This window comes from Octodon degus, unplaced genomic scaffold, assembly GCF_000260255.1.
Source record: "Octodon degus isolate 3935 unplaced genomic scaffold, OctDeg1.0 scaffold00001, whole genome shotgun sequence".
Classification (NCBI taxonomy): Eukaryota; Metazoa; Chordata; class Mammalia; order Rodentia; family Octodontidae; genus Octodon; species Octodon degus.
In genome coordinates, this window is record NW_004524577.1 from 21381784 (window position 1) to 21395191 (window position 13408).

The window sequence follows — 13408 nt, forward strand, 5'->3', positions numbered from 1 at the left end:
AATAATCCCAGAATAGACACTGATCCGGTGATGTGTGTTTTGATTTGCATTCAACATACCCAGAGTTTTATAAACTCGTCCAGTTACTCAGCAGGTCCGTTCAGCTGCCTCAATTTAACTGTAAAGTAAAAACACATTTATGGCTAACATGTACACTATTTGCTCCTGAGGGCTACAGTCAATGCAAGTAAAATGCTCCACTTACAGTGTCTTAGATTATAAGTCTCCCTTCTTCACACCCAACAAACTTCAGTGGTTGATGTTGTTCTGGTCATCAGAGATGTCACTCTCCTGTACACAGGGAGGTATATTGTTCCAAGATTCCATCAAGGAGATTGCAGGTTTGTCTGGAAAGAACATACGAGTATCTGGTTAGTGGGTCAGCCTCTTCGTAATCTTGGTAAGGCCACTGTCACGCACAGTGTGTGAGTAGGTTGGTGGCTCCACTATGGGTGAGGTAATGAGTACAGCAGAGAATAATCCAGAAGAGAGACTCTCCTAATACTAGCTGTGACACAGATGGATTCAGAGAGGCTCCTGGGCAAGTCACCAGCTTTTATATGTGACATGTAGAAATTGAACTTAAAGCTCCTCTCCAACTTCAAAAATTGTGTCTTGAACTGGGGACGGGAGCTCCATGGTTTGATCTGTAGCAGCACCACCAGCAAAGAAAGAAAAACCTATCTGCACTTCAGAGAGAGTGTGCATGTTTTTTGCATTGATATTATCAGTCATCTCTGCATAAGAACTGGAAACATGCAGTGAGTATATAGTTACAGGGGGTAAGGAGGAATAAAGTTTGATGTTCTCTTATACAGATAGGCAATTAGACGTGAAAATATAGATAAAAATAAAGTGTTCCTTATTTCACAGATGAGTATTTTTTATGTTCTTACCACAAATAAAGGAAGTTTATGGAGATATACTAATTACCAAGATTTCAACATTACACAATGTACACACTATCAAAGCATCACCTTATCCAGTCAGTCAGATAGCTCAGCTGATTAAAGTCCCTGCTTAGGCAGTCACAGGGACAGTTCCACCCCTGATGTACCCTGTAGCCTTGCCCCCAGGGCACATTGAGACTGGGCGTGGTGATACGCCCCTGTAATCACAGTGTTTGGGAGGCTGAAAACAGGAGAATCCCTACTAGTCCCATCTGTGTAGTGAGAACCTGTAGTCCCTGTACTAAATACATTTTAAAAAATTAAAGTAAAAACAAAATATGACAGTATACCACAAAGTATGTTTAGGTATAAAGTAAAATTGAAAAATAAAATCAATTGTAAATATGTACACCTACTCATACCTAACTGTAGACCTAAATGACTATACAAAAAACATACCTTGTTTAAATCATTGACCAAAAATAAGAACAACTGGGGCCAGGGAGATGGCTCAGTGGAATAAGTGCTTCTCTGGCAAGTGCAAGGGCCTGAGTTCAATCCCTGGTTCTGCAAAAAAGAAAAAGAAATAATAACAATTTATGAACTTAGGATGAAGTATTTAAGTACTCTTTAAAAAGTGAACACTAGTATTTATGTCTGTTGCTGTTTTCTTTCATACAGTAGAAGAATATAATTGCTAATCACTCTCAGGGTTGTTCTTTTACTTTTCAAGAAACTCTTCCATAAAGTGTAGCAACTACACCAATTGTGGATCTGCTGAATTAGAATAGGATGATTCTTTCAGAGATACCAAGTGCGAACATTTACTGGGTAACAAACTTGTGCAACATTAATTCTTTTATATCTCTTCCACTGTTCCAGAAGGTGCCATAATAAATAATAAAGAATCAAAGTCTTTTTCTGGAATGAGTATTCTATTTGATACCTTCTCCTGTGTGAGTCACTTTTGGAAAGGGACTGCAGAACATTTGTGTTTTTACTATGAAAATACTTTAGAAACAGAAAAATCAAACAAATGTATCTTACTGTTTTACCATATAGTTATTTGAATTGAACCCAGTTGGAAAGGACAATCTTATTAAACGTTGAAAAGTTTACAAATTTTATATGCTTGTTGTTCATGAATTTTTATGAAATATTTTCCTCACTGAACATTTTACTCATTCTCTATTGAAGTATTTGGAGTCTGGCTTCTTCTTCACAGGTGATATTAGATTTGTTGTTAGGTTATTTTATTATTATTATTAATTTTATTGAGAAACAAGTAGCAATGAGACACTTTCAAAACAGGTTAGTAGGACAGTTACAATAATTAGTACATTGCATACTGTTGTCTTTGTAGTGGTTGTTCATAGTACAAGATGCAGACATGATATCCTGTCCAAACGCTATTAGGACAAATCTTTTTTCTCATTGGATTAAGAGAAAGTAGCTGTATATCTATCCTAACTATGTTGTATATACAGATACAAAATGGTCCTTCATTTGTATCCCCTTTTTGTTTAGTTTTGTCAGAGATGGGTATTCCATTGCCATTTAAATATGGAAAAAAAAGGGAAGGAAATGAATATATATATTATATATATACATATGAGTTAGGATAGATAAACAGCTACTTTTTCTTAATTCACTGAGAATAAAAGTTTGTACTAATATTTTAGGCAAGATATCATGTCTGCGTCTTGTCCTCCGAATAACTACTACACAGACAACAATAAACAATGTACTAATTACTGTCCAACGTCCTACTAACCTGTTTTAAAACTGTTTAATTGCTATTTTATCTTTTTTTCTCATTAAAATGAATAAAAATTTAAAAAGAAAATAATGTCATTCAAATAAAAAGCAATCAATCCCTGAAGCCTGTTTTATCTTCTCCTGCTTCTATTCCAAGATGCCACTTGGGGGAGGGGAGGCTTATATATAGTCCTCACATTGTACAGAAATGACATGTTTGGCCTCTACTGGTACGGTTTGTACTGGCTCACTCTTGTTCAACAGTTCCGGTGATGGTCTAGGTACACTGAGTTTCGGATTTATGAGTGTTCTGGTGGCCTCCAAACTTGCTGTATAGGACCAGAACTTGTGATCTGTTCTTTTGGCTTTCCAGTACCCACAAGAAAGATAGTCCGTCTCCCTTTTTTTTTTTCTTTTTTTGTAGAACCAGGGATTGAACTCAGGCTCTTGTGCTTGCCAGAGAAGCACATATCCACTGAGCCATCTCCCCGGCCCCATTTTTTTTTTTTTTTTTTTTTTTTGTTCCTCGAATGCCTTCAGGGCACTTTTGGCCAGCTGGAGAGGTGTAAGGTTCAAACTCCAGCAACCTGAGGCTGACAGCTTTGTAGAAGCAGCCACTTAAAGGCCTGAGCTATGGCCAGCTCCCCTCCCCCCCCACCGTCTCCCTTTGATGACTCAACTTTATTTTAGTTTTCACTGGAGACTGGTCTGAGGGTTTCTGCAGGGTCTCTATAGGGTTATTTGAATGCTGTAATGTTAGTTTGTCTCTCAACTCAATATTTATCCAATGCATGTAGTGCAGTTAGCTCATGAGTGCTGTTACAGGTTAGATCTAAAACAATGCCCAAAGTCTCATGGGTTTGGAAGCTGACTGGATTATGGGGCATGATAGGTGACTTGCTCTTAGGAGGTGGGGTCTTCGTGGAAGAGGTGGATCATTGTGGATGTGACCTGGGACAGTGCATCTGCCTTCCCAGCTCCTCCCTTCAAGCTGTCTTTCCTGCTCCATGAGGTGAGCAGCCATGGGCCTCTGCCATGCTTTTTCTTCTTGGCAGGTGGCTGACCACACAGAGTCAAAGTAAACCTCTCCTTCTCTAAATGCGGGAATTGTCTCAGTGGTGGGAAAGTGAGTGACAAGTACCGTGCAGGCCTCTGTTTGTGTGACTGCATTTTGACCTCTACCCCCAAAACCCAGCATGGGAGGTGCTATGGTATGAAAGGCACCAGCAAAATTTATGTTGAAATTTAATCCCTGTGGTGTGGAACCAAGAGGGTGGAGACTTAATCTGACTATATTATTTGGAGGCGGGACCTTTGGAAAGCTTTTAAGAGTAAATGCCATAAATGTGGGGTTCTAACCCAAAAGAACTATGACCTTACAAGAAGGAGAACAGACCTGTGCTAGGACCCCTCCATCTCTCTTTTCCTGTGATAACTTCAGCTGTCCTGTGATTCTGCAGAATCTCTATCAGCAAGAAAGGCATCACCAAACCTTTGCCTTTGACTCTCCCAGCTTTCTAAGCTGTGAGCTGAAAGTTATGGCTTGTACCTAGATTTTCCTGCCCCCCCCCCCCCGTGCCCCAAATCCTCACGTGCTCAGAGGTGTGGCTCTTCAGAGCTGGCTGGATTGTGGGTGTGTGATATTGGGATTAAGAGTGTGTGGCACTAAGTTGCTCCACTGACTGGAACCAGCATCTTGGGTGTAGCTGAATGGATTTACTGAAGACAGAAGCCCCACCTTGATTTGACCAGCTGAGAGATTTGTAGCTTGTTTAGAATAAAAGGGAAGGGTAGCCTGCTTCTGCTGCTGCTTGTTTCTTCGCTGCCTCCTGTCTACCGTATCGTGGACTGTCTCTCCCCTGTCAAGCCCCTTTGCTATCCTGTCTTTGGGTATCCAGCTGTGATCTAAAGCCTCTACAAGTTGTGAACCAAAACAAACCTTTCCTCCTTTAACTCCTAGGTATCAGGTATTTGGTCTCAGCAAAGAGAAAGTGACTAGGAACACAGGACAAGCAGCCTCTTTCTTATAAGTTATTAAGCCTATAGTACTCAGTTATAGCAATAGAAATGGACTCAGACAGGAAGAGAGAAAGAACGTCCTTTCTTTTGGTCTTCCTCAGTATATTTAACATCTTTATGTCTTTAGGTCAAGGCATAGAAGGGGGAAAGGCAGGAATAAGTTAGACTGCTAGCTCTGTACCTTCTCTCACTTCTCTGTGTCCTTGAAGATTTCTCCAAGGCAGTGTAAAGAGCTGGCCTTTCTTTCTTCAGTTTTTCCCAAGTTATGACCTGTTTCTTTGTAGCCCAAGCTGAGCTATCACTGTGGGTGGGGAGTATCTCTTCTACATTGAAGTCATTTTTTTCTTTCCTAGCAAATTGTGCAGAGTTTGGATGTGGATAGGCTAAGGGGAAGACGGGAATTTGAAGAGTTTGGTCTCAAGGTAATGCATGCTCCGACTTTATGGCTATCTGGGTGTTGCTTCTTGCTTTGAGATAAAAAAAAAAAAAGTCCTTCCTTACTGTGACTCTGTCTGACCTCCATAGCAAAGCACCAGGCATGGAATAGGATGCTGAGGTTATATCCTTCTCCAATCCTAGGGGATTGGCTTCATTTTTATTGGGGCAAGTCAAGCATGATAATGGTTAGACAAGAAAACAGGAAATTCTAGGATGATAAGAAAATGTATTTTGCTTTCATAAAAATCTCCAGTGAATGATTATTTTACTTTTGGGAAATAATGCTTGGATTTTGAAGGTTCAAAAACATAAGCCCTAACATGGTACATTGGAAGAAAGAAGACATGGGCCTGCATCAAGGTGGGAGAATGGATTTGCAGTTGGGAGTCTGAGCTCTGCATGGGTGGTAGTAGTGACTTGCTGGGTTGACGATGCCAACTCTTACCCACTGCTTGCCTGACTGCTGTGCGTCTGAAGGGAGACAAGAAATGCTTACACAGCTAACACTCGCAGCCCAAGCTGAGCTGAGGGGAGGAAGTTACTGCAAGTTGCCTACGCATTGCCCCATCACTTCTGACCTCTTTTCCATATATACTCTACCAGTTGCCTCTAAAAATATAAATCCACTGGCCCCATAGTTCCAGAGCCACGTGCCTGTAATCCAACTCCTGGATCAAGTAGCCAAAAGAAAAATATCCCTCTCACTATCCTGTCTGTCCTACCCTCCTCAATGACACAGCAAGAAAGCAGGGCCAAGGTCGGGAACAGGAACTGCCAGATGATAAAATTAGATTGTCACCCACAAAATATTAGGATAATTTGTTCATAATTATCATTTGCTTCTTTTGCTCGTTGTTCGCTTGTTTGTTTGTGACAAGGTTACACTATGCAGTTCACTTTGGCCTTGAGCTCAGTATGTGGCCCAGGCTGGCCTCCAATTTGTGGCAATTCTCTGGCCTCAGCCTCCTGAGGGCTGGGATTACAGATTTGCACCATCATAGCCAGTGTTTTAAAAACACAACATAAATCTTTATTTCTTTTACTTTTTAAATTTTGTCTTTGTTTAGGGGGTGGGTATTAAACTCAGGGCTAGGTGCATGCTAGGTATACATTCTACAACTGAGCTACATCACCAGCCCCATTTATTTATTTATTTATTTATTTATTTATTTATTTATTTATTTTTTGCGGAACCGGGGATTGAACTCAGGCCCTTGCGTTTGACAGGGAAGCGCTTATTCCACTGAGCCATCTCCCTGGCCCTGCCCCATGTATCTTTGCTTGTTTGTTTGTTTTGTACTGAAGACTGGGCCTAGGTTCTTAATATTAAGTTACATGTCAGCCCTTTTTATGTTTTGTCCTGGTACAAAATCTTAGCTGTCCCAGTGGAACTCAAACTTTTTGAATCCTGCCTCAGCCTTTCAGAGTCATGGGTTTATAGGCATGTGCCACTATGCCCACCTCCATTTATTTCACTTAAATTATTAAAAATTTGTGTTTGGTTTGTATGCAAAAATTAAAAAAACAGGGTATTTCTTTTCCTTATTAATTTCCAACCATTATCAACCCTTTAAGTTTGTTGAAACACAACGAAAGGATCTCTTCCAGCAGTGTCTCTTTCCAGGAGTACAGGTCACCACCACTTAGGTCTCTTCCAGCCTCAGGAACAACCTCATGTTGGGCTGGGATTTTGCCTAGAGCTGAGAATGTACAGGGATCCCTGTGCTCTATCTTAATACTCAGTAGCATCTGAACTCACCTAAGACCTGGCAAGGCCAGAAGTGGCTCCCAGGACACTTGGCCAGACTTATACTCGTGAAGACAGGAAGTGAGAAGCAAGGCTATGCATGATTTTCCTTGACATAAAAGATAAAACATGGATAATGACCTCAGGTCATGCTAGGCTGAGCCCCAGAAAGGATTGTAGCAATATTTCATGTCGAACTTATGATGTTGGGTACCTGGGTATATACATTTGTCAAAACTCATAGGATATCTATCGAAGCACTGTACATTTTAGTGTATGTAATCATGCTTCAATCAATGTTTTAAAATTCAAATGTGTATGAGTTAGTGCAATTAACAATTAATTAATTAATGTGTTCCCAGGTCTTGCTGGACTGACTACTCCAGCCCACGGAAATCTGATTTCTTTTGTTCTTCTATAGGCTCTTTGCAAGATGTATTTGCTTTGTATCTAATTTCTTTCATTCAACATTGTGTCAGAGTTTTATGGAGATTTATCCATATTGTGTTTATCGGTATTTCATTTCCTTTTGTTAAGTAGAATTTCACTCTAGAAATTTGTTTGTCTACCATGGTTACTCATTTTTCCTATTGAGAGAATGTTTTTATTTTTTGCTATATGAATATAGTACCAATATATATTCTCGTATGAATGTTTAACTTTATAAGAAACTGCCAATTTTTTTCCAACGTGATCACACTATTTTAAATTTCTAGCAGCAGTGACCATTGGTATGGCCGGTCTTCGTAAATCTAGCCATTGTAAAGAATGTGCAGTGGTATGTCACTGTGGCTTTCAAATTTAAGATGGATTGCAGTCCCACTATAAATACTAAAGCCAGAAGATGCCTACAGTAAAAAATAGGAGACTATATTTTCCATAGAGGATGAACTAAGACTGGTTATATTCATGCTGGCCAACAATGTTGAGCACCTAGCTACATGCATAATAGATATTGTGCACTCTTTTTTATAAAGTATCTAGCCAAGTCTCCTAATATATTAAAATGAATTTCTCTTTTTACTACTGAGTTGTAGTATTTCTTTTCACACTTTGTGATTGAGTCTTTTGGCTATATATCATTTACTAGTTTATCAATTTTTATTTGATAAGTTTCTTTTGTGTTCTCTAACAGATCTGTTTATGCCATGTTGAGAACATACTTTCTGATGTTCTCTTCTAAGAGTGTTTTAGAGTGTTTTGTGTTGGGGACTCCATTCCATGTTGAACAACTTTTGATTACAGTATGAGGTGAAGGCGAAGCCCTACTTTTTTTCATATAGATGTTCAGTTGATCAAACACCAATTTTTTAACTTTTGCTTTCTTTCACTAAATTGCATTGACACACTTTGTTAGAAATCAGTTAAGCATGTAAATGAGTCTATTTTTGGATTTCCTACAAAGTTCAGTTGATCCACTTGTCTATTTTTATGTCCACACCCATATCTTTTTACCTACCATATCTTTATGGTAAGTTAAAATAGTTAGTAATGTATTTCTTGAACTTTCCTTTTTCTAAAGATTGTGTTGATACTAGGTCCTTTATATTGCTATTTGTTTTTAGTTTCAATGTGCAAATTACAAAGTCAACTACAAAGCCTTTCGGAATTTTAGTAGAAATTTTAGTGAGTATTAAAACTGTAGATCAATTTGGGTATAATTGGTACACTATAATATAATTTTCTGGCCCACAAAGATCTTTGTAGCTGATTTTATTTATTAACTTCAAGTATTTTCCCTTTTGAGGACTCCTTGGAATTCTCCAGCTATGTAATCGCGTGCTATATGAATGCAGGCTGTTTCACATTTTCTTCTTTTTAACATTTTAATGCCTTTATTTTTCTTGCTTTATTGCTTTGTTCATGGCCTTTCATCCAATACATAAAAGTGCTGAGAGCAAATACAATAATCCCTCAGTTCAGCAGGGCTTCTGTTCAGGAACAATTCAGTTGTGAATAGAAGCCTTCTGCAGAACTTTCCTTCCATTTGCCACTCTGCATCACGTGACAAAGCCTACCACAGCCATCTTCTCTGCATGAATATGGCCATTCCCCCAGAATCGTGGAGTGAATGAAGTTCGTGAACTCACATACCACTATGTATGTGTTTATACTTTGTGTCTAATCAGGAGGACAAGAACTTAATAGTTCATTGTCACATCTAATACCATATTTACCAGGATTTGTTCTTATAAATAATTTTTGAACTTGTGGGTTGAGTAATCTGATTTTGAATTATTTTGGCTTTATTTATTCAGATACTTTTCTGATCTAGAAATACTTTTTTTCTCTGTGTTTAGGACAGGGTCTACAGGGTCTACAGGGTCTCACTACGTAGATCGGACTCATAGTGATCCTCCTGTTTTCAGCCTCCCAAGCACTGGGATTACAGGTGCACCACCACACCCAGTCTCAATCACCATCTTAGTGTGCCCTGGGGTCAGGGCCTGCACAGCACGCTGGGAATTGAACCCTGGCCACTGTGCTTTGCCTAAGCAGGTACTTTAGTCCGACAAGCTATCAGGCTGGCCCTGATGTAGAAATACTTCTTTGTCTCTGGCATTTCTTTTCTTCCAACAAGAGACACAGCTTCCTGCTTAGCAATAAGGTCTTCTATAGAACTTCAGTTCCTCTGGGCTTTTATCAACAGCTCTGCAGTAGCCCCATAGGAAAGTATGACTTATATGCATGATTAATCAGGTTTTTCTTGCTGTTGTTGCCTAAAAGTCATGTGTGTATTGCATATAGCAGCTCTTGAAATATTATTTCTACAGAGAATGAGTAAAGAAGACCTATTTTATTTTATTTTATTTATTTTTTTTTTTGGTGGAACCGAGGATTGAACTCAGGTCCTTGCGCTTGCCAGGGAAGCGCTTATTCCACTGAGCCATCTCCCCGGCCCCAAGGACCTGTTCTTAAAACTGTAAAACTCGTAGAAGAAAGCATAGGGAAAATGCCACATGTCTCAGGGCCTAGGCAAAAATCACCCTTAAAATGTAGGCAACAAAAGTGAAAATAGTGAACAGAGATTTAGTTTAGTGGAACAGCACCTGCCTGACAATTGTGAGGTTCTGAGTTTGATCCCTGGTAACCACCCCCCCACCCCCCCAAAAAAAGTGAAAATAGACATATGCAATTATATCCAACTAAAAAGGTGCTATAAACAACCAACACCGCAAGAAGAATACTTCCAGTTTGGGAGGGAAATGGCTGCAATTCATGTATGTGATAAGGAGTTAACATGCAAAAAATATATGTAAGGAATTCATGTAACTCAGCAGCAAGAAAAGTAATCTAGTTGAGATACAGTCCTGAATATTATCTATTCATCTGAACTAGAAGCTTAATTCACACACAATTCAGTCCTCTACTTGAAGGAGTGCACAGTTTAGCAAGTGGGTAAACATTAAACTAGCTTGTGGCAAATGCTCTTATGATTAAGTAGGGTACCAGGAGAGCACAGGTGAAGAACATCTGGCAGTCAGAGAGGTTAAAGTGGCCCCCAGGGGTAGTGATGGCCAGATGTCAACTTTTGTATAGAAGAAATTCAGATAGATTCAGTGATCTCTAGGCAGAGGGACGGGGCAAAAAGCACAGAGAAGCAAGAGGCGAACAGGAACCTGACTGGTAAAAAGGGTAAAGGTTAAGCACTTCAGATCACTATGAAGTGAAAAGAGTGATGCCTATTTCTTAGGGACTTGCAAAGATTAAATAAGATAACACACATATACACTTTGCTGGTCCTGTCATGTAGTAAGCTTTCATAGATGACAGTGATGGTGAGGTAGTGTTAGGCAGAAGATTGTGCAAGCCTAGATGTGTGGCTTAACCTCATTTTGAAAGGAAACTGTTGACAACTAAGGTAATGAATATGGAAGGAAGACTCAGAAAGCACATGGTGACCTGCAGCACAAGTCTTCAAAAGCATCACAGAGAAAGACATACCAATGCCCAAGAGAGTTAAGAGAAAATGTTCATCATTACTAACCATCAAGGCAATGTGAATAAAAACCACAGTGAGATAGCACCTCATGCCTGCTGGAATGGTTGGTGTCAAAGAGGAAAGAAAAAAAAAAGGAAAAGAAGATGGCTCAGCAGAATAAGTGTTTCCCTGGCAAGCACAAGGTCCTGAGTTCAATCCCCAGTTCAAAAAAAAAAAAAAAAAGAGTGAGGAAAGACACAGAGAAAAGGGAACCCTGTACATTGCTGGCAGGAATGTAAATTAGTACAGCTGTTATGGAAAATGGTATGGCGATGTCCTTAAAAATTTGAAACAGAACCATCATATGATGCAGTGATACTAACAATGAGTATATATAAAGATAAAATGGAATTAGTGTGCTGAAAACTATCTGAAATCCTATATCCACTGCAACATTATCCACAATAACAAGATCGGGAACCAACTTGTCTGTCACTGGTGAGTGGATAAAGCAAATGTAATATATAATAGAGCATTGTTCAGCTTTTAAAAGAAGGAAATCCTGTTTCTTGTGACAATATGGATGAACCTAGAGGGTGTTATATTAAGTAAAATGAGTCTGGCACAGACAGATAAAAACCACATGATCTCTCTTATGTGGTATCTGAAAAGATTGAACTCAAGAGAGGCAGAGAGGAGAATGGGGTTTACCAGGGACCAGAGGCTGGGGTGGTGGTGACAATTTATTAAAAGAATTACAAAATTTCAATTAAGCAGGGGGAATAAGTTCCGAGATCTAGTGCACAACACCTGACTATAGTAAGTGATGTTATATTGTGGTCCTGAAAGTGGCCTTAGAGGAGATTTTATGTTCTCAACCACAAGACGGATAAGCATGTGAGGTGATGCATATATTAATTGGCTCCATGTAGCCACTTCACAATATACACCTATTTCAAAATGTCATGTTGTACATGACAGATTGATAAAACTTTTGTTGATTAAAAATAATTTTAAAAAGGAAGGCCTGTTCTGTGATGATAAAGGTCTTTGTGTTCGTAGTTTAAAATTCAGCAATTTTTCAAATTGTGTTTTTAAATAAAGTGTGTAATTCCATGGTGACACTTTAGTGAGATATTTTAGTGGGGTGATGGTGGTGGTACACACTACGAGCTCAGTTACTTCTTATTGAATGTGTGATCAAAAGACAGGCACATCTTTTTTTCTTCCCTTTGGCTCACTCTCCAGGGAAGCTCTGAGAAGAAAATAATTCCTTTCCTCTCTAGACCGGAGTGCCCTGCAGAGTAGAGTGAGCTGGCTGTGGAGTAGGAAAGGCAGGCCCAAACTGGCTTTCGTTGCAGAGGTGGAAGTAAGGGTGCCTTAGTTACTCTTCTATCATTGCTGAGACAAAATGTCTAACACCCAAAGCTAAAGGGAGAAAGATTTATTTATCTCATACTTTGGAGAGTCCATATACATGGCAGAGGGGCAACAGCTCATGATGTAGCACAGTGAAAGCAACAGGGGAAGATGCAACTCTTTCATCCCTTATATTGTCACAGGCTACCCGCCCTAGGACAGGTGTAGCACTCACACCCTTAATCCCAGCCAGAACTATGCTAAGCCACTCAGTGGACTGGTTTCCTAATTGCACACCCTTAATTTGAGCATCACACACTCTAGATTCAGCCACCTTTGAAAAAGCACTGTGACCTTATGAGGCTTTGGGGAGGCATCTATACACAAAACAGAGTGCACCCCAGGTAGAGCGGCAGGGAGAAGGAACACAGAGCCACTTCAGCTCCAGGCTGTGGCAACAGAATCCTTTTCTGTCCTGGTCTCTCCTGTTTCCTGATCTTTGGTTTTGGTGTAAAGGTAGTACTCTCTGTGCAAGCCAAATACTTTTCAATATTAAGCAGGCAGCATAAGGCATTAGCCACGTGGTTCTTTGCTGTCTAACATGGCCTGCGTGTCTGAGAACAGTTCTCATTGACTGCCTTCCTCTTAATTGTCTTCAGTAGCCTTTCTCACAGTTCTTTGCTTAAATGATCAGCAGATCTATCATTTGATCAGTTTGGTAGCCATGGTAGAATCATTTTCCTTTGTGGGAGAATGCAGAGAGGAATCGGAGGATGGAAACCTGGAGGCTCCTTAGCTTCTCCTTAGCTTTTTGCAGCTGAATGTGCACAAGGTGCCCAAAGGTCTGTACTGTTTCTTCAGCAGGGGCTGAGCTAAGAGACTTTGCTGCTAATCGCCCTTGAGTCTCCTGGGCACGGATTTATCCCAGGGATTTGGCACAGAGTGTGGGCCCAGTGTTCTTTCTGGGTGAATGAGGGCAAGCAGGATTATGTCAGTATCATTAGATTTAAGCCTGTCCACCCCACTTAGACTTACTCTATGTCTTGCTTAACTGGGAAGTTCAATAGCTTATTTACTCAAAACTTGGGGGGGACGTTGAGCATAATTAATTTAAGTTAATGACTAGTGTTCAAATGGTTTGCTGTAGTGAAACACCTTGGTGACGATTTATGAAGCTTGAATCTTATTTTATGCATGAGTAACATTAGCTTGACCCACATGTAGGGGTTTAACTGTTCTTCACATTTTATGGGATCTGGAACTGGAAAATATATG

General features: G+C 39.8%; 1 protein-coding gene across 1 annotated transcript in view; it reads left to right on the forward strand.

Annotated features, from left to right (window-relative positions):
* LOC101590894 (adhesion G protein-coupled receptor B3) overlaps window positions 1-13408 on the forward strand; it is a 157224-nt gene that overhangs the window by 140646 nt on the left and 3170 nt on the right. Inside the window, 1 exon segment of the mRNA XM_023702069.1 lies at window positions 208-341. Within this exon segment, the coding sequence (XP_023557837.1) occupies window positions 208-341 (134 nt within the window).